General features: G+C 43.4%; 1 protein-coding gene across 4 annotated transcripts in view; it reads left to right on the top strand.

Annotated features, from left to right (window-relative positions):
* Positions 1 to 23,396, top strand: part of MEI4 (meiotic double-stranded break formation protein 4) — a 242,063-nt gene that overhangs the window by 70,334 nt on the left and 148,333 nt on the right. For 3 of the 4 annotated variants that reach the window (XM_027972295.3, XM_060419189.1, XM_042253157.1), the window contains exon 3: positions 8,835 to 9,367. In XM_027972295.3, coding sequence (XP_027828096.2) covers positions 8,835 to 9,367 — 533 coding nt within the window. Of the gene's footprint in view, positions 1 to 6,970; positions 7,196 to 8,834; positions 9,368 to 23,396 lie in introns of all 4 variants that reach the window. The other variant, XM_042253158.2, reaches the window with a different exon arrangement.

A 23,396-nucleotide genomic window follows, 5' to 3' on the forward strand; every position in this document is an offset into this window, starting at 1 on the left:
ACTTCTGCTTCATTGAGTACACTAAAGCCTTTAACTGTGTGGATCCCAACAAACTGGAAAATTCTCACAGATGGGAGTACTAGACCACCTTACCCATCTCCTGAGAAATCTGTATGGAGGTCAAGAAGCAACAGTTAGAACTGGACATGGGACAACATTCTGGTTCAAAATTGGGAAAGGACTATGTTAAGGATGTATATTGTCACCCTGCTTATTTAACTTTATGCATTCATGCAAAATGCCAGGCTGGATGAAGCACAAGCTGGAATCAACATTGCTAGGAGAAATATCAACAATCTCAGATATGCAGATGATACCACTCTAATGGTAGAAAATGAAGTGGAACTAAAGAGCCTTTTTGTGGCTAAAAGAGATGAATGAAAAAGATAGCTTGAAACTCAACATGAAAAAAAAACACACACACACACACAAAGATCTTGGCATCCAGTCCCATCACTTCATGGCAAATATGGGAAACAGTGGAAGCAGTGACAAATTTTATTTTCCTGGGCTCCAAAATCACTGCAGACAGTGACTGCAGCAATGAAATTAGCATACGCTTGTTTCTTCGAAGGAAAGCTTTGACAAACCTAGACAGCATATTCAAAAGCAAAGACATCACTTTGCCGACAAAGGTCCGTAAAGTCAAAGCTATGTTTTTGCAGTAGTCATGTATGGATGTGAGAGCTGGACCATAAAGGAGGCTGAGCATCAAAGAATTAATGCTTTCAAACTATAGTGTTGGAGAAGACTCCTGAGAATTCCTTGTACAGCAAGGAGATCAAACCAGTGAATCCTAAAGACAGTCAACTTTGGATATTCATTGGAAGAAGTGATGCTGAAGCTGAAGTTCCAATACTTTGACCACCTGATTAGAAGAGCCGACTCATTGGAAAAGACCCTGTTGCTAGAAATATTGAAGGCAAAGAAAGAAGGGGCGCAGAGAATGAGATGGTTAGACAGCATCACTGACTCAATGGACTTGAATCTGAGCAAACTCCTTGAGATAGTGAAGGACAGGGAAGCCTGGTGTGCTGCAGTCCATGGGATCGCAAAGAGTTGGACATGACTTAGCAACTGAACAGTAACAATAATAAATTCAGAACACGTTGATGAGTGCGGTAATAGAAGCAAAGTGAAAGATGCCCAGACAGGAGTGATTTCCTGTCCCTGGGGAGAGCAGTGAGGGCTTCCCAGAGGATTTTGGAGGAGGGTTTTCAGAATCCGTCCTTCTCTGGGTTGTAGTAGAAGCACATACCAGGCAGTGGTGAGAACACCTTGTGCGGATTCATGGTTGTGTGAGTTGGTTCGGTGTGTTCCGGGAAACTGTAAGTAGTTTAGTGTCTGTTGTTGTTGTTGAGTCTCTTAGGTTGTGTCCGACTCTTTTGTGACCTCACGGCTGTAGCCCGCTAGGCTCTTCTGTCCATGGGATTTCCCGGTTTAAATTTGCTTGCATGTAAATACAATGAGGATGAAAGTGAGGCTGGGAAAGTAGCCAGAGTGGTTCTGGGGGCCATGCTGAGGATCTGAGAGGACACTGTTATGTCAGGTAAGGGAAGCCCTTGGACGGTGTGAAGGACGAGAGTCTTGTGATCAAGCCAGCATTTTAGCAGACTGACTTTCCTGATGGAGCCTAGAGGAGGACAAAACTAACCAGAGGCAGGCGGGTCAGTCAGGCCAATACAGGGTATGAATCGGTGCAGGAGCTGGTGCTGGTGGAAGGAGCTGGAGAAGACTCAAGACACGGCTTTGATGGTTCATTTCACGTGTCAACCTGGCTGGGCCTCTGGGTGCCTAGACGTTTGGTCAAAACTTGGTTGTGATGCATTTGTCAGGCTGTTCGTAACTGAGACTAACGTCTGAGTCAGTAGGTGGAGTGAAGCGGCTTGCTCTCCCTGGTGTGGACGGAACTGATCTGTGCTGCTCACCTCCTGAGAACAGAAAGGCCCAGTAAGAGAGAAGCCCTCCTGCCTGACTGGTTCTGAGCTGGGACGTCGGTGTGCCCCAGCCTTTAAACTCGCACTGAACTGGAACCTTGGCCCCTCCTGGGTCTGGAACCTGCTGAATGTCGGATGGGAATGCACATGGTCAGCTCTCCTGATTCTGGGGCTTCATAGCTGGACTGGAACTACGCCTAGGGTCTCCTTGCTGACTTGAGGTCTTGAGAAGGCTCAGCTTCCATACTCGCACAAGCCAGTCCCCATAAGAAATGTATTTCTTTGTTGCTCGCTCTCTGTCCTGTTGGTCCCGTTTCCTTGAAGTGTCCTGACTTACACATACGCGGAGCATAGAACTGGCATGACATGGCCTTTGGGTGTGCGTGGGGGATGGAGCAGAGTTGGGATGAGGATGCGCCCTTTCCAGCCGGCCTGGTGACTGGAGGGACAGTCTGTTGTCGGCTGACGTGGATAGCATGTGGGGCGCATATGTGCTGTATGTTGGTGTGTGCATTGCGTGAAGATTACTTGTTTGTTTTTATAAACGTGAAGTTCATGGTGTTTCTAGGACAAACAGAAAGATGCATTTTAAGCAGCTCGTTCCATAGGCCTGATTTTATAAATGAAGTAGGAACTGTGGAAATGGATGAAGAAAGGCATGAAAAACTGATGTGGAATGTGACTGTTTGGGGGCAGCAGAAAATGTATTTCCTGTTTAGGAGTGGGCGTTTCTGGGGCTCGGTGTGTGCAAGGAGGGCACTGGCTGTGTTTTGTTAAGTGTGCTTGCGATCCACTCTGAAATGGTGAGTGGCGTGAAAGTGGAAATTACCAACTGCAAGGAAATGAAAGAGGAAAGGGCCCAGTAAAGGGGAATATCAAGTCTGTGGGCTCTAATGCATGGGAGAGACTATAGAATGTTTTTTACAGCAAATGTGTAGTTTTAATTGCTATCTTACTTCATGTATTTTTGTATGTGATTTCACACTTTAGCATGATTTAGACTTCTTGATACCTATAACTTTTAATAATGATACTGTTTATTTGTATTTCACGTGTGCTAGACTGTGATTGATCAGCTTATGTGTGCGTGTGTGTGTGTGTGTGTGTGTGTGTAGTTTATTGTCCATTTTAAATCTGATAACACACATGTTAATTGTATCATATCCCAGTGACTAGGAGGGAGATTCCAGTCCTCAGTCCCTTCAGCCTAATAAGAAATCAAGAAAGAAGCATCTCTAATTTCTGCTTTACCGTAACGCCTCCTGGAAAAAGCAAGAATTACAGAAAGTTGCAGGAGCATGGCTTCATTTTCTTTCCTTTCCTTTGGGTAAAATGCTTTGTTAGCCATGCTTTGAGATTAATGTTGTGAAAAGTCATATACGCCAATGAGTGGAATCTGTGGTTATGAAAAAATTCATTTAAAGAGACCGGGGTATTCTCTGTTTTCATGCTCTGTGTTTCACAAAGAAGGATGGACATTTAAAAACTTGTCTATGAATAGTCTTATTTATGACTGTTGCAAGACTGTAACCTGTTAATATTCATTATCACTGAAAATGTTTAATTCTCTCTAGGAAAGTTTTCCCCCATTTCTCGTTTCCATTTTATAAGGAATATACAATAGTAACATTTGCCCACTGTTTTATTTACTTTACGTATTAGGCAATGAGGGATATCCATCATGAAACTGTTGGTTTCTAATGCAAATACTGTTTGTGTTCTTAAAAGTTTCATTACTGAGGACAAATGGGAGAGGACATTAATTAGTTACCAGAGGTAGTAGATATTATAAAAAGTAACTTATTGACTCTTGTTAACAAGTACTCTGAGACATTATGAGTTACTTTTGGAAAAACCACACTCTTTTTGTCTTTCTATCTATTCTGTCTGATCTCTCTTATGTACATATATAATTGTTGTGGTTTGGTGTAAGATCATGGTGCACTGTGAATACTGTAGGGTCAGAGGAGATCTGTCTCAGTGAGCAGCAGGTTGTCCCACTAAGCATTTCCCCTGATAAGGCATCTTCTGGGCTTCCCAGGTGGCACAGTGGCAAAGAATCCTCCTGCCAGTGCAGGACATGTAAGAGACGAGGGTTCGATCCCTGAGTCAGGAAGATCCCCTGGAGTAGGAAATGGCAACCCACTCTAGTATTTCCTGCCTGAAAATCCCCTATACCGAGGAGCCTGGTGGACTGCAGTCTGTGGGGTCGCAGAGCTGCACATGGCTGAGCAACTGAGTACACACACAAGAAGGCACAGGGCGTCTCCTACAGATGAGAACATTACTGGGTAAGGGAACCACAGAGCCAGACCTTCTGCCACCTGGGAGCTTATGAACAGGTGGCTAGCATACAGAAGTTGCTGAATGCCGTCGTGGAAATGTCCAGAATCTGGTATGGAAACACACAGACCTCTGCTGTGGTTGGCAGGTGTTGGGATGGAGGGCTTGGTTTCCCTTGTACTCCCTGTGGCTTTTCTCCGGCCTCTTCATCAAGTTCAGCCTATGCTTACGTCCTTATTGGTAAATTTGGGATAGTCACATAACCTTCCAGGGTTGCTCTGAACATCAGTTGAATTAGTTCCTGAAACCACTTTGTAAAGTGAAATATGAATAAAAGATTCTCTTTGGTAGCATGAGGTTCATACTGTGAGCCTCACTGTATCCCACGTCAGTGTGATCCTCCCCTGGAGCCAGGCGTGCCTGTAGGACACTGAGAGCCTGCTGCCTGTGTGGGGTCCACACAGGTGGGATTCTCCAGCATATGCCCTCATCACTTTTCTGAAAGCACAGAAACACACTGGCAGAAACAGTGGTGTTCTGTTTTGTGTAATCCTGTCACAATGCTTCGAATTATGCAAGAAGATCCAACCAGTCCAATCTAAAGGAAGCCAACCCTGAATATTCATTGAAAGGACTGATGCTGAAGCTCCAATACTTTGGCTACCTGATGCCAAGAACTGACTCATTAGAAAAGACCCTGATGCTGGGAACGATTGAGGGCAGGAGGAGAAGGGGACGACAGAGGATGAGATGGTTGGATGGCATCACTGACTCAATGGACATGAGTTTGAGCAAGCTCTGGGAGATGGTGAAGGACAGGGAGGCCTGGTGTGCTGCAGGCCATGGGGTCACAAAGAGTCGGACACGACCGAGCGACTGAACAACAGCAGTCCTGTCATGAGAGCCACGTGCATGGTTAGAACTCCTGCCCTCAGATTTGCATTTTTGAGCACCAGTGAGGAGGGATGGAGAAGCAGAAACAAGAAAGCAGCTTTTGCCTCTCAACTTGCTTGTTGGGAGAATTTGTTTTATGATTCTTCCTGAAATCATCACCTGTGAAGTTAGCTTACTTTGACGGAAAATTGAGTAGGTTAATGAAATATTTAAACTTATGTTCTCTTTCTTAGCAGAGAACTATTTTGAGTTCCCTGAAAGAAATATGTAATCTACCTGAAGAATTACCATAGTACCCTCTGCTCTACTTTTGTGAGGAGTAAGGTGGATGTCTTGAGAAGTTATTTTATCCTTGCTTATAAGAAAACGAAAGTGTCTGTCAGCTTAAAATGACCATGCTGTCTGCTGGTTGTAATGCAGAGATAGCAGCATGCAGTTAAACTGTTGCTGGCGGTCCACCATTCTGGGTAGCACCACATTTGTGAATTTGCCTCATCACCTCCCTAACGTGGAGTACAGATTTTGTAGTGATAATTCACAACCTCATCTTTGCACATTTGTGGTGGTCACAGTAGACACTTGTTAAATGAATGCTCTCTGAACTGAAGCACTCTCCTCTGGTTCAGCCTCATCAGCTTCAAATTTTACTGAAGGACAAAGGAGCAATGGTTTAGATTTCAAGTATGTGGTGGGGCAGGGAGAGAATGCTGCTTTACTGTTCTTCTGCCCCGTTTAACTAGTGTTTGCCTGTCTCCAACTTAAAAAAAAGAAAAAGACTGTTGGGTGAGGTCTCCTTTAATTTCCTGTGTGTCTGGGCTATTTTTTATATCCCTGTGCATTCTCATCCTACTTCCTTCAGCCTTGGGGTAAAAAATTTCTTCTTCATCAGTAAACAGTGCCCTTCCGTGGGTCCTTGACTCCATCTCTCACCTGCTCGCTGGCTACGCCCCCACCTACCGGTTTTATTTTCTGTCCTATCTGTAGCTTTTGCTTATCGCTTTTTTTTTTTCTTCTCTCCATTGTAATCTGTAATTGCTTGAGTTTCTTTTCTTTCCCAATGTGTGCTGCCATGTTCGCCGGTAGCTGCTCCCATATCAAGCTCTCCCGCCCAGGTCCTCACGAGCCTTGGCCACCCTTCCCTGTGTTTGTGACTTTCCTGTTCACTCTGCCGTTCCCTTCACCACCCCAGCTGACCGAAAATTGCTCAGGATGTGATCGTGGGTGATTTTTTAACTGGTAATTCTGACAAATTTTTTATTAGTACCTTATCAGACTTCCCACCTGCATGTAATTTCTCCTTGAAACTCTTCACTGGTCTTTCGTGACACTGTTGTTTTCCTTCCTGCACCTCTTAAATTGTCCCTTCTCTGTCTCTTTGATGGCCATTCTCTCCACTCAGCCCTCAGACTGACATTCCTCAGGGTCCCTCTTGGAGCCTCGTAACCGTTCCTTCTAGCACCACCCCCGCCGCACACTGGTGACTCCTGAAGTGTCTTTGCAGTCTAGACCTTTTCCACATCCTTTGGCTGCTGTGGCCAATTTCCAGGTGAATATCTTAGCCTAGATTTCCTCTGGTTGCTTCTCAGGGTTTGCTTCTCTGGGTTGCTTCTCTGGTTCTCAGGGTTTCTCCTAAGCCTCTTTCCTGTCTGTATTTGTGCTGGTCAGTTGGTAGCACCGTCGCCTACCCAGGCGCCTAAGTCAGAAGCACAGGATGCGTGTATTCCTAGTCCACTCCGACCTCTGTGTCCAGTCCATCAGCTGGCTTCTGCTGGTGCTTCTTTCCCTACTCAGTCCCTTCCTTTTTAGTTTTCCACTGCAACTTCTTGGTTCATTTCTTTCACCACCTGATATCACAGAGGCCACTCTGGACCGATCTTCAGTGTTTGATTGAGTCCTTCTCCAGTGTGCTCTTCACAGAACCCATAGAATGATCTGTGATATGAAGAGATGATCATTCACTTCCCTGAGCTGCACCATATGCTGTCCTGTTCCTGCTTCCGCTGCTGACATCAGTATTTCTGAAGATGGTTTCATAGATACGTGAGTGGGCTGAAGGATGGCCAGTGGTTTCAGTATTGTGGGTATGTTTTTGTTCTTCAGTCATTCAGTTGTGTCTGACTCTCTGCCACCGCGTGGACTGTAGCACGCCAGACTCCCCTGTCCTTCACTGTCTCCAGCAGTTTGCTCAGATTCATGTCCATTGAGTCGGTGATGCTATCTAACCATCTCATCCTCTGCTGCCCCCTTCACATTTTGCCTTCAGTCTTTCCCAGCACCAGGGTCTTTCCCAGTGAGTCAGTTCTTCTCATCAGGTGGCCAGAGTTTTAGGGCTTCAGCTTCAGCATCAGTCCTTCCAGTGAATATTCAGGACTGATTTTCCCTTAGGATTGACTGCTTTGATCTCCTTGCAGGCCAAGGGACTTTCAAGAGCCTTCTCCAGCACCATAGTTCAAATGCATCGTCTTCAGTCCTCATCCTTCTTTATGCTCTTGGCGCTTCACACCCGCACATGACTAATGGAAAAACCGTACCTTTGGCTATACGCCTTTGTTGGCAGACTGATGTCTCTGCTTCTTAATACGCCACCCAGGTTTGTCATAGCTTTCCTTCCAAGGAGCAAGTGTCTTCCAATCTCATGGCTGCAGCCACCATTTTTACTGATAATCGTTTCACAAACAATAACCTTTGCGTTTATGATGACATCTCTGCCAAAGAGTTACATAAAGGTACTAAGTTAAGCCTTAACTGCAGTATGTCTCAGCTGATTCTGGTGGTTATATATATAGTTCCAAAGATCTATGATTTACACACATACATACACATGCATATATGTAAACACACATTCATGTATATGTGTGAATATATAGATATAGATACATATACTTGGATAATTATAAACAAATATACATGCATATATATAAGTTGTTTATTTTTGTATATTAGGTATATGTGTGCATATATGCATAATTTTTCCTAATTGCACTAACTCTACACATTTATACTTATTAATACAATTTTAAATACAATTATACAGAATGTATGAATTCTGAGGTCCTTAATATCTCTTTTAAGATTTTTTTGTGATTTGGGCTCTATGTATGTGTCTAATTTAATCTCTTACCTTGTATTTTCTGTAAAAGGAACATGAAACTAGGTGGGTTCTTATAAGTACAATGTTTTGCTTTGCCTTTTTAAGTCTGTGCATTTTACTTACCCTTTGGTCAGTGAAATTCTCTGCTCTTACCCCTGTTCCTCGAACTTTTAACTTGGAACTCCCGCTTCTGGCTTACAAATTAGTTCTGTCACCTCTTCCAGGAGGCACTGACATAAGCTGGGTGGGATGTGCAGTGGTCCTCCTATTTTCATTGGCTATACCTGTTATTTTGCAGGTACCTGTTGGAATCTGTACTAGATGGTGACTTCTGTCTGCTTTTGTGGTCTCTCTTCTGTGTCTTTCAGGCATGGCCTTGATGAAAGATAGTGACCTGACAATATGAGGGGTTAATCACCCGTGCTTTCCGAAGATATAGAACTTTTCTATAGTCAGTCCAGGCAATTTCATTCACATTTCTCCTCCATGTAATTTTTACACTACTGCTTCTCAGATGTCTAAGGATGTATTTCATGCTTCATTTAGTGTTTTGAGTTAGAAAAGTCAGTGTCTAGTTTGAAGAAATGTTAGCCACAAAAAGATAACACTTACATTCTCTTCCATTTCAGGAGACCCATCTTCCCAGCTGCAGGCTCAGGAACCTAAAAGTTCTGAAAATACACCAACTCTGCTGGAGGATTCCGGGTGTTATTTATCAAGTGAGCAGCAGACACCCTCAGAGATGCCCCAGTGCTGTGGGGAGAGCCAGATCCCCATCCCCTTCTCATCACTGCCCATTGGGAGTAAACCCTGTGCTCCCCCAGAAGAGCCTCTGTCCTCTCACATGCAGTTCTTGCAACATCTGCTTGGACTGAAGAACTTGACTGAGTCAGAGTATCTTAAAACAGACTTAAGCCACTTTGAAAATGCCTCTGCCACAATATCGGATTCTGTTTTTCAGTTGCTGGAGGGCTTGATTGCTTTTTACCGAGCACCCAAACTTCCTTGTTCAAGCTTTTGGACAGAAGCTATTGATACTTTAGCTAGACTGATTGGTGATTGTAACTTATCTAATCATATTCTTAGAAAGTGTTCCAAAAAGTTGGAAGAGTTTGAGAAGACCCTGATACAGGTTATTTTAAGGAACAACCATATCAATCGGGTAAGTAGTATGTTTCTTTTATGTATGAAATAACGTGTCAGTGATTTGGGTGAGCACACCGAGTGGGTAATGCCTGTTGTGGTTGCTTAGCCTCATGGCCCAGGATCTCCAGTTGGACATTGCTTTGTAGCCATCTGCGGCTCTGACCTGTCCTCACGACCCAGCTTCAGCATCGGATGTAATGGCTTTGTTCTCCGTGTAGCCTGTGTTTTAAGCTTGTGCTTCTCTGCTTTGTTGTTCTGTTGCCCAGTTGTGTCTGACTCTTTGCGACCCCATAGACTGCAGCACGCCAGGCCTCCCTGTCCATCGCTAACTCCCAGGGTTTACTCAAACTCATGTCCATTGAGTCAGTGATGCCATCCAGCCATCTCATCCTCTGTTGTCCCCTTCTCTTCCCACCTTCTATCTTTCCCAGCATCGGGGTCTTTTCCAGTGAGTCAGTTCTCCATGTCAGGTGGCCAAAGGACTGGAGTTTCAGCTTCAGCATCAGTTCTTACAATGAAAATTCAGGACTGATTTCCTTTAGGATGGACTGGTTGGATCTCCTTGCAGTCCAAGGAACTCTCAAGAGTCTTCTCCAACACCACCGTTCAGAAACATCAGTTCTTCGGTGCTCAGCTTTCTTCATAGTCCAACTCTCACATCCGTATATGACTACTGGAAAAACCATAGCTTTGACTACATAGACCTTTGTTGGTGAGGTAATGTCTCTGCTTTTTTAATACACTGTCTAGGTTGGTCATAGCTTTTCTTCCATGGAGTAGGTGTCTTTTCATTTCATGGCTGCAGTCACCATCTTCAGTGATTTTGGAGCCCAAAAAATAAAGTTAGCCACTGTTTCCACTGTTTACCCATCTATATGCCATGAAGTGATAGGACTGGATGCCGTGATCTTAGTTTTCTGAATGTTGAGCTTTAAGCCTACTTTTTCACTCTCCTCTTTCACTTTCATCAATAGGCTCTTTAGTTCTTCTTCAATTTCTGCCATAAGGGTGGTGTCATCTGCATATCTGAGGTTATTGATAATTCTCCTGACAGTCTTGATTCCAGCTTGTGCTTCATCCAGCCCAGCATTTCTCACGATGTATTCTGCTCATAAGTTAAGTAAGCAAGGTGACAATATACAGCCTTGACGTACTCCTTTTCCTATTTGGAACCAGTCTGTTGTTCCATGTCCAGTTCTAACTGTTGCTTCTGGACCTGCATGCATATTTCTCAGGAGGCAGGTCAGGTGGTCTGGTATTCCCATCTCTTTAAGAATTTTCCATAATTTGTTGTGATCCATACAGTCAGACTTTGGTGTTGTCAATAAAATAGAGTAGATGTTTTTCTGGCACTATCTTGTTTTTTCAATGATCCAATGGATGTTGGCAATTTAATCTTTGATTTGTCTGCTTTTCTAAATCCAGCTTGAACATATGGAAGTTCATGGTTCATGTACTGTTGAAGCCTGGCTTGGAGAATTTTGAGCATTACTTTACTAGCGTGTGTGATGAGTGCAATTGTGCAGTAGTTTGAGCATTCTTTGGCATTGCCTTTCATTGAGGTTGGAATGAAAACTGACCTTTACCAGTCCTGTGGCCACTGCTGCGTTTTCCAAATTTTCTGACATATTGAGTGCAGCACTTTAACAGCATCATCTTTTAGTATTTGAAATAGCTCAAACATGGAAATTGCTCTCACCTCCACCAGCTTTGTTCATAGCGATGCTTCCTAATAATAATATGGCTTTATTATTTATTTTTTGCTTGAATATTTCCTTGTTTTTTAAAGTTTTTTTGACTCAGGGTTTCTTTTATATTGCAGGGAGAGTCATTTCAGGAAATCACACCTTGCTGGCTTGTTGTTTCTGAGACATGTGCAGAGCATTCTTACAACATTTTTAACTTTGCTTGTGCTATTCTGGCATTTCATAAATGCCTTATGTTTTAGATCCTTATAGTTGACTACTTGATTTATCAAAGTACAGTGAGACTCAAGAGGTCCCATCACTTCACAACAATGAGGTCTTTCACTAACTGTTTGACCTCACAGGGTTGTTGGACTTTGTTTCTTGTCTGAGCAGCTCTCTGTCCCATGTTTGTTCCCCATGTCATCATCTAATGCTTAGCTGGTTTTTGTGCAACATAGGGCTTTACCTGAATTTTGCCAAACATGTGCCACATCATGTTTCATAATCCAGTTACATTCATCCATCTATTTCTTTGTTTCCTGCTTAAGGTGTTAACAGATCTAGTATTATATAAAACTTCACAACTTAGCTTTTGACATTTTGAAAGGTACTGCATTGGAAGGACTGATGCTAAAGCTGAAACTCCAGTACTTTGGCCACCTCATGCGAAGAGCTGACTCATTGGAAAAGACTCTGATGCTGGGAGGGATTGGGGGCAAGAGGAGAAGGGGACGACAGGATGAGATGGCTGGATGGCATCACTGACTTGATGGACGTAAGTCTGAGTGAACTCCAGGAGTCAGTGATGGACAGGGAGGCCTGGCGTGCTGCGATTCATGGGGTTGCAGAGTCAGACACGACTGAGCGACTGAAATGAACTGAACTGAGAGCCAACTTTTTCACTCTCCTCTTTCACTTTCATCAAGAGACTCTTTAGTTCCTCTTCACTTTTTGCCATAAGGGTGGTGTTATCTGCATATCTGAGGTGATTGATATTTCTCCCAGCAATCTTGATTCCAGCTTGTGCTTCTTCCAGCCCAGCATTTCTCATGATGTACTCTGCATAGAAGTTAAATAAGCAGGATGACAATATACAGCCTTGACATACTCCTTTTCCTATTTGGAACCAGTCTGTTGTTCCATGTCCAGTTCTACTGTTGCTTCCTGACCTGCTTATAGGTTTCTCAAGAGGCAGGTCAGGTGGTCTGGTATTCCTTTTTCAGAATTTTCCACAGTCTGTTGTGATCCACACAGTCAAAGGCTTTGGCATAGTCAATAGCAGAAATAGATGTTTTTCTGGAACTCTCTTGCTTTTTCGATGATCCATCAGATGTTGGCAATTTGATCTCTGGTTCCTCTGCCTTTTCTAAAACCAGCTTGAACATCTGGAAGTTCACGGTTCACGTATTGCTGAAGCCTGGCTTGAGGAATTTTGAGCATGACTTTACTAGCGTGTGAGATGAGTGCAATTGTGTGGTAGTTTGAGCATTCTTTGGCATTGCCTTTCTTTGGGATTGGAATGAAAACGACCTTTTCCAGTCCTGTGGCCACTGCTGAGTTTCCTAAATTTTATTGAGGGCAGCACTTTCACAGCATCATTTTTCAGGATTTGAAAGAGCTCAACTGGAATTCCATCACCTCCACTAGCTTTGTTTGCAGTGATGCTTTCTCAGGACCACTTGACTTCACATTCCAGGATGTCTGGCTCTAGGTGAGTGATCACACCATCATGATTATCTTGGTCACGAAGATCTTTTTTGTACAGTTCTTCTGTGTATTCTTGCCACCTCTTCTGAATATCTTCTGCTTCTGTTAATATTTTCTTAATATCTTCTGTTCTCTTGAAGAAAGTGAAGGAGGAGTGTGAAAAAGTTGGCTTAAAGCTCAACATTCAGAAAACGAAGATCATGGCATCTGGTCCCATCACTTCATGGGAAGCAGATGGGAAAACAGTGGAAATGGTGTCAGACTTTATTTTGGGGGGCTCCAAAATCACTGTAGATGGTGATTGCAGCCATGAAATTAAAAGACGCTTACTCCTTGGAAGGAAAGTTATGACCAACCTAGACAGCATATTGAAAAGCAGAGATATTACTTTGCCAACAAAGGTCCATCTAGTCAAGGCTATTTTTGTCAGTGGTCATGTATGGATGTGAGAGTTGGACTGTGAAGAAAGCTGAGCACCGAAGAATTGATGCTTTTGAACTGTGGTGTTGGAGAAGACTCTTGAAAGTCCCTTGGACTGCAAGGAGATCCAACCAGTCCATTCTGAAGGAGACCAGCCCTGGGTGTTCTTTGGAAGGACTGATGCTGAAGCAGAAACTCCAATACTTTGGACAGCTGATGCAAAGAACTGATTCATTGGAAAAACCCTGGTGCTGGAAAAGATTGAAGGCAGAAAGAGAAGCGGACAACAGAGGATGAGATGGTTGGATGGCATCACCGACTTGATAGACGTGAGTTTGAGTCTTGGTGTTGGTGATGGACAGGAAAGCCTGGCATGCTGCATTTCATGAGTTGGACACGACTGAGCAACTGAATTGAGCTGACCTGTGGAGATGAAAGAGGGGACCATGAGCCAAGAAATGCAGGCTGGAAAAAGGAAGTGGGGACTGACCCCCGCAAGGAGTGCAAGCCTGCTGGCCCCTTCACTGTGATCCAGTGAGACCTCTTCAGACTTCTGACCCCCAGAACTGTAATGGAATAAATGTGTGTGTTTTTAAGCCACTAAGTTTATGGCAGATTGATACGACAGAAACAGAAAAATATACAGACTGTTTACCATTTTTATAGTGTTTTCACATCCATTCAGTTCAGTTCAGTTGCTCAGTCGTGTTCGACTCTTTGCGACCCCATGGACTGCAGCACACCAGGCTTCCCTGTCCATTGCCAACTCCTGGAATTCACTGAGACTCATGTGCATCGAGTCAGTGATGCCATCCAGCCATCTCATCCTCTGTCGCCTGCTTCTCCTCCTGCCTTCAATCTTTCCCAGCGTCAGGCTCTCTTCGAATGAGTGAGTGTCTCACATCAGGTGGCCAAAGTATTACCTCATAATATATTCGTACGGTGACTCTGTGAGATAGGCATGGTTGCCGTTCTTATTTCCATTTGATAGACAGGAAGAATGAGGCTCAGAGAGTTTTGCCCGAGGCCACACAGCTAGTCCAGGCTCCGTGAACGCTGGCCCTCGCGACAGGCTCGCACGTGGCCGTGCCCTCTCCATGCTCAGCCCTTAGAGCCCGCACATCGGGAAGCCGACCGGATTCCAGGTGTCTGCTGCTTCACCTGCAGAGTCTCCTGCCCCTGCCTGGCGGGGTTCTGATGCTCCTCCCTTCCCATCAGAGTCCGGACTCCTCTGAGCCCCCTCCTCTGATCTCCCCCATCCCTGCCTCAGCACTGTCAGGGACCTTAACAAGGGCTGGAATCCCCTGCCTCTGTGAGAAGTCCGCCCAGTCTCCTCGGCCTCTCCCGTCTCCAGTCCACCCTGAACCCTCTTCCCTGGGTCGGACAGAGCTGTGTGCAGTTGTACAAGGCCTTGCTGCTCTGTCCCTGGGCCGGTGTCGCAGGGCCTGCTGAGCCTTCTGTTCTCCAGCTGTTCCCCCTGGCATTCCAGATGGAGCATGGGTTCACAGAGAAGCCTTCCCTCGTCCCCTGCCTCTGTCTCCCTTTCCTCTTGTTGATGAAGTCTCCTTACTGTGAATTCACTGCCTGCACGCTCTGCAGGAGCTCTTGAGTGTGTTCGTCCCCCCGCAGAATCCGGTCTCCAGGCCTCAGGCCAGCCCGTCCTCTCCCCATGTCCCCGTTGCTCTGTGTGCCGTCTGCTGGCAAGTTGGGGGGTCTGGTTATAGTTGGGGTGGGTCGAGAGTTTAGGCTCCTCACTGGGCTTTGCTGCCCTGGTGGGCCGAGCCACAGTTTTTCCCTGTGGTATTGGCAGCTTTAGGGAGATTATCTTTTAAAGCTTTCTATCTTGCTAGGATACCCCGTTTCCATCCTTTGGCTGGGGGAGCAGTCTTTTATTGTTGTTGAATTTGTCTGTGCCCATTGGCATTTCCACGTTGTTTGCTTTTTTCCAGCTCCAAATCTTGGATAAATGAGACAAAAAGGAAACCGGGTCTATTGTTTGTTTTTGAAGGCACTTCCATATTGTTGTCCATAGTGGCTGTACCAATTTACATTCCCACCAGTAGTGTAAGAGAGTTCCCTTTTATCTATACCCTCTCAGTCCCATTATTGGGCATATATCCAGAGAAAACCATAATTTAAAAATATACACGTACCCCAGTGTTCCTACCGGCACTGTTTACAATAGCCAAGACATGACAACCACCAAAATGACCACTGGCAGACAAATGAATAAAGAAGATGTGGAATATATATATATATAGTGGAACACTACTCAGCCATGAAAAAGAATGAAATCATGCCATTTGCAGCAGTGTGCATGAACCTGGAGATGATCATGCTAAAGCAGAGAAAGACAGATATCATATGTTGTTAATAGTAGAATCTAGAACAGTGGTGCAGATGGGATTATTTATGAAAGAACTGGAACCACAGATGTAGAAAACAAACTTTAGGTTATCATGGGGGAAATGGTGGGGGGAGGAATAAACTGGGAGGTTAGAACTGACAAACACACACTATATACGCACCATATATAAAATGACCAGCAGACACACACTATATACGCACAGTATATAAAATGACCAGCAGGTATCTACTGTATAGCGCAGGAAACTGTATACTCAATATTTTGTAATAACCTGCAAGGGAAGAGAGTCTGTAAAAGAATATGTTATATATATATAACATTATATATATATATGTTTTATTTATACATATATATGTAACTGAATTACTTTGCTATATATCTGAAACTAACACAACATTGTAAATCAGTATACTTCAATTAAAAAAAAAAACACCTAAGGAATAACAAAAAAACAAAAAAAAAAAAAGGAAAAGGAAATGAGAGAACTCACCACCTAGTCCTTCCTTTGGGCCCAAGGTTCATAGCCTGTCTGCCTATAAGTCTTCTCGGGTGTGTTTTAAATGCAATGCCCAGGGTTTTTAGTTGTACTTAGTGAGAGGAGGAGAGATGCCCAAGTCCACCTCCCGGAAGCGGAAACCTGCGCCTGTGTTTTTGAAATGCATTGCGTGCTGTAAGGACCGAGAGCTAGCCTGCTGCCATCACCCAGCCCTCCATCCCGCTGAGACGCCACGGCCAGATCTGTACTCCTGCTTTGCCGCCACTCAGACCTGTGTGTTTACGTAAAAGGCTTATGCTGCTGTTTCTCAGGTTATTTTCTTTTTTCATCTTTTCACTTTTTATCATAGAAGACAAAAATTTATGTCTTATGGCTGCCCTCTTCCAGTCATAGTTTTATCATAACTTGTGATTAAATCAATATTACATATAACATATGTATATTATATAAATATGTAAATTTTTAGCACTGGGACATCCTTTTTCATTTCCTTTTTGTACAACTTTTTATTTTTTCTTCGGATTTTTTTTTTTTCCATTTGCTTACCTATAATTGATGCCTCTTTCAGATACTTTGACAGGGTTGTAAACATCCTCTCAGTATGGCCAAACAAATTAAGTCATTTATCAGTTCCACCTTTTATTTATTTATTTTTAAGGCACACCTTCTGGAGCCCTCCATCTTCCTCTTCTAATCTGGGCTGAGCTTTCTGTGTCTCTGCCCAGCTTTACTCCACGGGGGCTTCTTTCAGTCACCACCCTGGGAATTCTCTTTGCTGCTTTCTTATGCTGTATCTCAGAGTCTCTAGGCCTCATATATTCCTTTTCTTAATTTATAACTTCATTTAGGTGATGCACATTCTTTGAGCTCACTTAGAATGGATACCTGGGATGTAAACTTTAAAAATATTTGTTTGCTTAACATATTTTTATCCCAACTTTAAATTTTATTGGTGGATTAGGATAGATTTTTTTTTGTTGGAAGTCATTTTTTTTCCATAGAATGTGGAACACTTTTATACTTACTTCTGAATTCTAGTGTTGCTGTTGAAATTTTCAGCATAATTCAATTGTGATTCCTTGCATGCGGCCTTTCTCCTATGCTCACACACCCAGAGAAGCACTTAGGATCCTTCTTGTTCTTATTGTTTTGTAGCCATAGGCTTCCTATTTGGATCAGTAAAGAATCTGATCCAAGAATTTGGATCTATAAAGATTCTGTGTGCCAAGCAGGAGACATGGATTCGATCCCTGGGCCCGGAAGATCCCTGAGGAAGGAAATGGCAACCCACCCCAATATTCTTGCCTGGGAAATTCCACGGACAGAGCTCCAGTCCATGGGGCTGCAAAAGAGTCGAACATGACTTAGGGACTAAACAACAACCACAACCACTGGATGGTGTAGCTCAGTGTGGGTCTTTTGAAATTCTTTTTCTTGAGTCCTTGGTGGGTCTTTGAATCAGGGATTTCATTTTTCAGTTCTGAAAAAGTTTTTCAAAAAGTTTTTCTCACATATTTTTGCCTTTTATCCTCTGTATCCTTTTTTTAATTGGAACAGTTCTTGGTTTAATCCTCTAGATTTCTTTTTAACTTGGATTGTTTATTCATTTTATTTTTGTTTTTCCTAGGAGATTTCTTTCCTCAGCTTTTCTTTTAGCCAATCAATTGAAGTTATATTTCTACTCAAAAATTATTAGTTTCTATGACTGTTCTCTTAATTGTTCCTTTTTATAGCTCCCAGTTCTTATTTTCTATATGATAACATGTAAAATATTTTATATTTTCCTCATGTCCTGCTTTGCCTCTATTTTCTTCTGGTCTTTATTTCCCCATCTGCATTGATCACTGTTTTTCCTAGTTGAGAGTTTCCAGTGCCTTGAAGCATAATAACCTGTTAAGATGGGCGGATTTAGGGGGCCACCTGACAGATCACTTGGGGGAAGTGTGCATGCTGCTTGCAGGGGCACTGAGGCAGGGGGCAGCTTGGAGAGCCCTGGAGCTGCTTCAGCTTGCAGGGTTTGGTTGGGAAGGAGTGGAGCTTAGTGAGACATGTCCCTAACATGATGGAGAAGGTCAAGTAATCAAGTAATGATGGTTCTTGCATGTTTTGTTAAATACTTGAGGTTCTTCTATAAGCCTGAGGTCTCGAGATGTATAGTTTAAAATTGCACGCACAGTTTTGTCTGTAGGAACATGTGTTCTTGTTCCTAGGAAGGCACCCATCATTTTCATGTTGGTGAAATGATACTGTGATCCCCAAAGTAAAGGGCACCTGGGAAACCACTGAGATTGATTTGCACAGCCTGCCCAAATAAATACCCTTTCATCCACATTCTACCCCTTTTCAAAACATGGCTCAAATCTCACTTCACTCATAAATTCTTTATCAGTTTGATCCTGAAATGGGCTCCTCCTTTGAACTCCTGTAGCAGTTATTGTCTGTGTAATTCACGGTTCAGTTTGCCGTACGCTGTCTCATTTTAGCTTATCTAGTATGGCTCAGATTTTTAAAATATTTTATTAGACCTGTCAGATATTTGTATTGCAGGTAAGAGTAGCTGAAGTTAGCATCCCCCAGATTTTGTTTACTAACATTGGCCTTCGAGAGGTGATATGTCGGGTTCCACATCTATGAAAGGAAGACAGTAAATGTGGTTTCCTTATAGGAGTGTTGGGAATTTTCAGTAAATAGATGCACATGAAGTGCTTATTAGCATGATACCTGGTACCGTGTAGTCTCCTGAGGAAGGGGCCCTATTCCTAATACAATGCTGAGCTCATCTTACGAGCAGAAGGAAGTATCTTTTTGAATTGAAGGAGACAATGAAAACAAATGACAGGTTAAACTTTATATACCCCAATACATACAAGTACCATCTTCTGTCTTTTGATCTTTTTTTATGTGTGTGTTTAAAGCCTAGTCATGTGGATAGCCCTAGAGTCTGTCATACAGAGTGAAAGTCAGAAAGGGAAAGACAAATATCATATATGAATGCATAGATATGGAATCGAGGAAAAGGGCCCAGGTGAGCTTATTTGCAGGGCAGGAAAAGAGGCACAGGCATGGAGAACGGGCTTGTGGCCTCGGTGGGGGAAAGAGAGGGTGAGCTGCACTGGGAGAGTAGCGCTGACATCCGTACACTACCGGGTATAAAGCAGATAGCAGTGGCCCGCTGCTGCATAGCAGGGGAGCTCAGCTCAGCGCTCTGTGATGACCTAGATGGGTGGGATGCGGGGGTAGGATGCTCAAGACGGAGGGGACGTATGTACACAAACAGGTGATTCCCTTTGTTGTACAGCAGAAACTAACGCAACATTGGAAAACAATTATACTCCAACAATAAAAACATAAATGAATAAAGTAAAACCCTTCTGAGCATTAGCTCTGTCTAACTGGTGTTGAAGCACCGCCACGTAGCAGGCAGAGGGGCATCATCTCGTGGTGTCACTAAAATCACTCTCAACAACCACAGCCTCCCACTGACTGATAAGCTTACTAGTGGGTTTCATTGATTTTTCTATTGTAAGTATAGAAAAATCTGTGTTAGTTAGTAATAACTATTCAGCTGTCATGCTTTCACTTGCGCTTTCCCCCTCCCCTCCTGCTGAGCTGTGTTATGTCCCTGCTGTGGGGTGTGGTAGCTGTTGATTCCCCCCAGACTGTCATTTTTGCCTAGATCCCTGATGCCGTGGCCTTCATTCATTTATAGACAAATCTGAAGATATGTCTTATGAAATCAGACGTCTCTTTTCACCAGTATGTGTTTCCTAGTTGTGTCTTAATGCTCAGTCATGCCACAATCATATCAATCGGTCAAACATATTAATTTTTTAATTCACTCGTGTTCGGGTAGCAGTATTTGTCTTACCTTTCCCTGCTGGGTTAGGGCATCCCTGTAGTAATGACACAGACTTTTACTCCTGCACTGACTTTCCAGAAAGCTTTACCTTCTGTTTTTGTTTCAGGTCTTCATCTTGAAGTGTGTTTCAGTTTCTTGAAGTTTGCCTCATGGATTTTTAGTGGTACCCATAATCTGCTTTGTTTTAGGATACTCCTGGGAAACGGAAGTTGTGTCTAAGGCTCAGGCTCCATGCCTCTTTGCATCCTTGTGCAGGGTTGTGCTTAAAAAAAAAAAAAATCTGGGCTAATATTCCTGTAGTTGTACTTAATTTAATAGGCATTTACTGAAACGAGTTGTAACATAAACTAAAATATTGATACTCATTTGATCACTGCATAAATCAGACATTCCTTTGATTTACGAAGAAGTGTTTAACTTGCAGTGCTCATGAGGAGGACAGAAGACTAGACAGAACAGAACGTGGTTCAGTTTACTTTCAAGGTACAGTTTATCCCTTCCTAAGATAACTGAACAGAAGTCTACCCTCTTGTTTTACTTCATAGCTTGGGAAGCACCCTCACCAGGAGTTTATTACTGTCTTCAGTTTATAGAGGAAAAAAATTGAACATAGGCAGGTTAAAGGACTCATTACTTAATTTAGTTAATTAGATAATTAACCAGTCATGGAAGAGCTGGATCTCAGACCTATAGTTGTGACCACAGATTATTTCCCTCTTTCTACTATATCTTATTTCCATCATTAGTTTAAAAAAATTAACCATACAAAAAAAGTAAACTGACTTCAGTTTATGGGATAGCAAAAAAATCCATTTGAAATCAAAGACCTTAGCAGTATTTCTGTAAATTTTATAAGAAGAATATTTATTTATAGTTTGCTAGGGTAAGTTTCTGGAGAAGGCAATGGCACCCCACTCCAGAACTCTTGCCTGGCAAATCCCATGGATGGAGGAGCCTGGTGGGCTGCAGTCCATGGGGTCGCTAAGAGTCAGACACGACTGAGCGACTTCACTTTTCACTTTTCACTTTTCACTTTCATGCATTGGAGAAGGAAATGGCAACCCACTCCATTGTTCTTGCCTGGAGAATCCCAGGGATGGGGGAGCCTGGTGGGCTGCTGTCTATGGGGTCACACAGAGTCGGACACAACTGAAGTGACTTAGCAGCAGTAGCAGGGTAAGTTTCTGCATTTTATTGTGTGCACAGGTTATATTTATAGAAAGGAAAATAAAGCTACTGCTCTGTGTTATGATATAAGGTCACTGTCCCTTTGTTTTCTCTTTATTGGCTATAAATAACACTCTGTTGGAGACTTTATAATAGCATATTGAGCCTTACTGCACTAGTTTCTAATTGAATATAAACTATGTGGTTTTGCTTCTGTCTGCATAAAAATTAAAATGTCTTCCTTCCTGTTTAAATAATTTGTATGAAGTACATTTATAGTTTGATGTTTATAAATTTATAAATAGGAATTTGAAGCCATCTTTTTTTTTTTTTGGTATATTTTTCCCATTGAGTTCTGAATCTGCATCAAGTACCCACCACACTTAGTTGTCAATCTTTTAAGGGTTGGGAAAGCTTAAATCAAAGCTTTCAAATATGAGACTTGGAAAAGTCAAACAATCCCGAGAACGTTAAAATTGTTTTCTCATTGTTTATAAGGAACAATGATTTTGAAGCAGGACATTTTACTTTGAGCATAAAATGAACCGTTAACCTGTTTACTTGTTTTTCCTGTGGTATTTTCCATGTGCTGGGCCTATCCGGGCTGGGCTCTGTCAGAGATACTGGATGTGCTATCCTTGACTGATGAGACACAGTCTCAGGCTTGAAAGTGAGGGCAGCTAATAATCTGGATAGCTATAAAGTAACATGGCTTCCCACATGGCGCTAGTGGGAAAGAGCCCGCCTGCCAGTGCAGAAGACTTGAGAGGCAGGCTCAGTTCCTGGGTCGGGAAGATCCCCTGGAGAAGCGAGTGGCTACCCGCTCCAGTATTCTTGCCTGGAAATCCCATGGACAGTGGAGCCTTGTGGGCTGCGTTCCATGGAGTCGCAAAGAGGTGGACACGACCAGCGTGCCTTAGCACGCACACATAAAATAACAGGTACGTAAAGAGAGAAATGACGAGGGGAAATGGGAGAGAGTAAAAGAAAAGACCTAACCTAAACTGGTGAGACATGCAAAGCCTCATCGAGGAAGAAGCTTTTAAATAGAATTAGAGGGAGTTCGAAGCAAGGACTTTGGTGCCAGTGGTCACGGTGTGTCCCTGAGACAGGATGGGTGTGTGATGGGAAGGAGGCGGGTGCTCCAGTTGAGAGCGGGATGGGCAGAGTTGTATAATAAGTTTGGGAAGGTATGGACTGGAAGGCATTTGTAGGTTGTATCCTGTATTCATTTCCTGGGGCTGCTGAAACAAATGATCACAATCTTGAAGGCTTAACAACAGAAATTTATTCTCTCTCAGTGTCAGTGGCCAGAAATCTGAAATAAAGGTGTCTTTGTGTGGAGGGTAGGGGAGAATGCGTTCCTTGCCTCTTCCAAATCCTGGTGGCTTCTGGCAGTGCTGGGTGGTGGCTGCATCCGGCTCTGTCCTGTCTTCTCTGTATGTCCAAGCTCCCTGTGCCTCTGACTTCTGAGGATGATGGTGATGGCATTTAGGGGCTTCCTAAACCATCCAGGGTGCTCTCTTCATTTCAAGATTCTTTACTTAATCACCATCACAGAGACTGCTTTCTTCCTAAATAATATGGTGACGTTCACAGATTACAGGGACTTGATGTGATATCTTCTGAGGGGCGTTTATCAGCCTACCACACCGGTCCGGAGTTTATTTCCTCTCTTACCCTTTGACCTTATTAAAATATCTTTCTTTGTCTACATGCGGGCCGCGCATGTGTTGCGCATGCTTCAGTCCTTAACCAAGGATGCGTCCCATCTCACCTCCCTTGCCTGGAATAGGCTTATAGGCATTTCAGCCCGTGGAGGCCCCAGGAGAGGCTTTCTCTCGGCTTCTGGGGAAGTGTCTTCGCATTCTCTGAAAGATTCCTAAAAACAAGTCTCCATGCCTTCTCTGGCGACTGTCTTTTGAAGATGCAAAGCAGGGACTCACAGTCCTCAGGCTCTCATCTGAAGGACAGAACAGATAGGTAAAGGAGGGTAACTCCAGAGAATCACAGGGAATCCAGCCAGAACTGGTCAGCCCTGCAGCCTTCACAGTCTCTGGATTTCCATCCATAGAAGTCAGTGCATTTCATTAGCATTTAAAGTGGTTTGAGTTGGGGTTCATGCAGCTGGCAGCCCACAGCATCTCTTGGATGGGCTGTGGCAAGGAATTTGGATTTTATTTGCTATGAAATGGAAGCCTTTGATTTAGGTTGCAAAGCCTCACTGAATGGGGATAACTGATCAGAAGGGACAAAAGGTGGAAGTAGAGAAGCCATTTAAGTCATGCTGCAGTCCAGGTGACTGGACGGTGGTCTACACTAGAATGGTAAAGGTGGAAA

The sequence above is a fragment of the Ovis aries genome, chromosome 8, assembly GCF_016772045.2.
Source record: "Ovis aries strain OAR_USU_Benz2616 breed Rambouillet chromosome 8, ARS-UI_Ramb_v3.0, whole genome shotgun sequence".
NCBI lineage: Eukaryota > Metazoa > Chordata > Mammalia > Artiodactyla > Bovidae > Ovis > Ovis aries.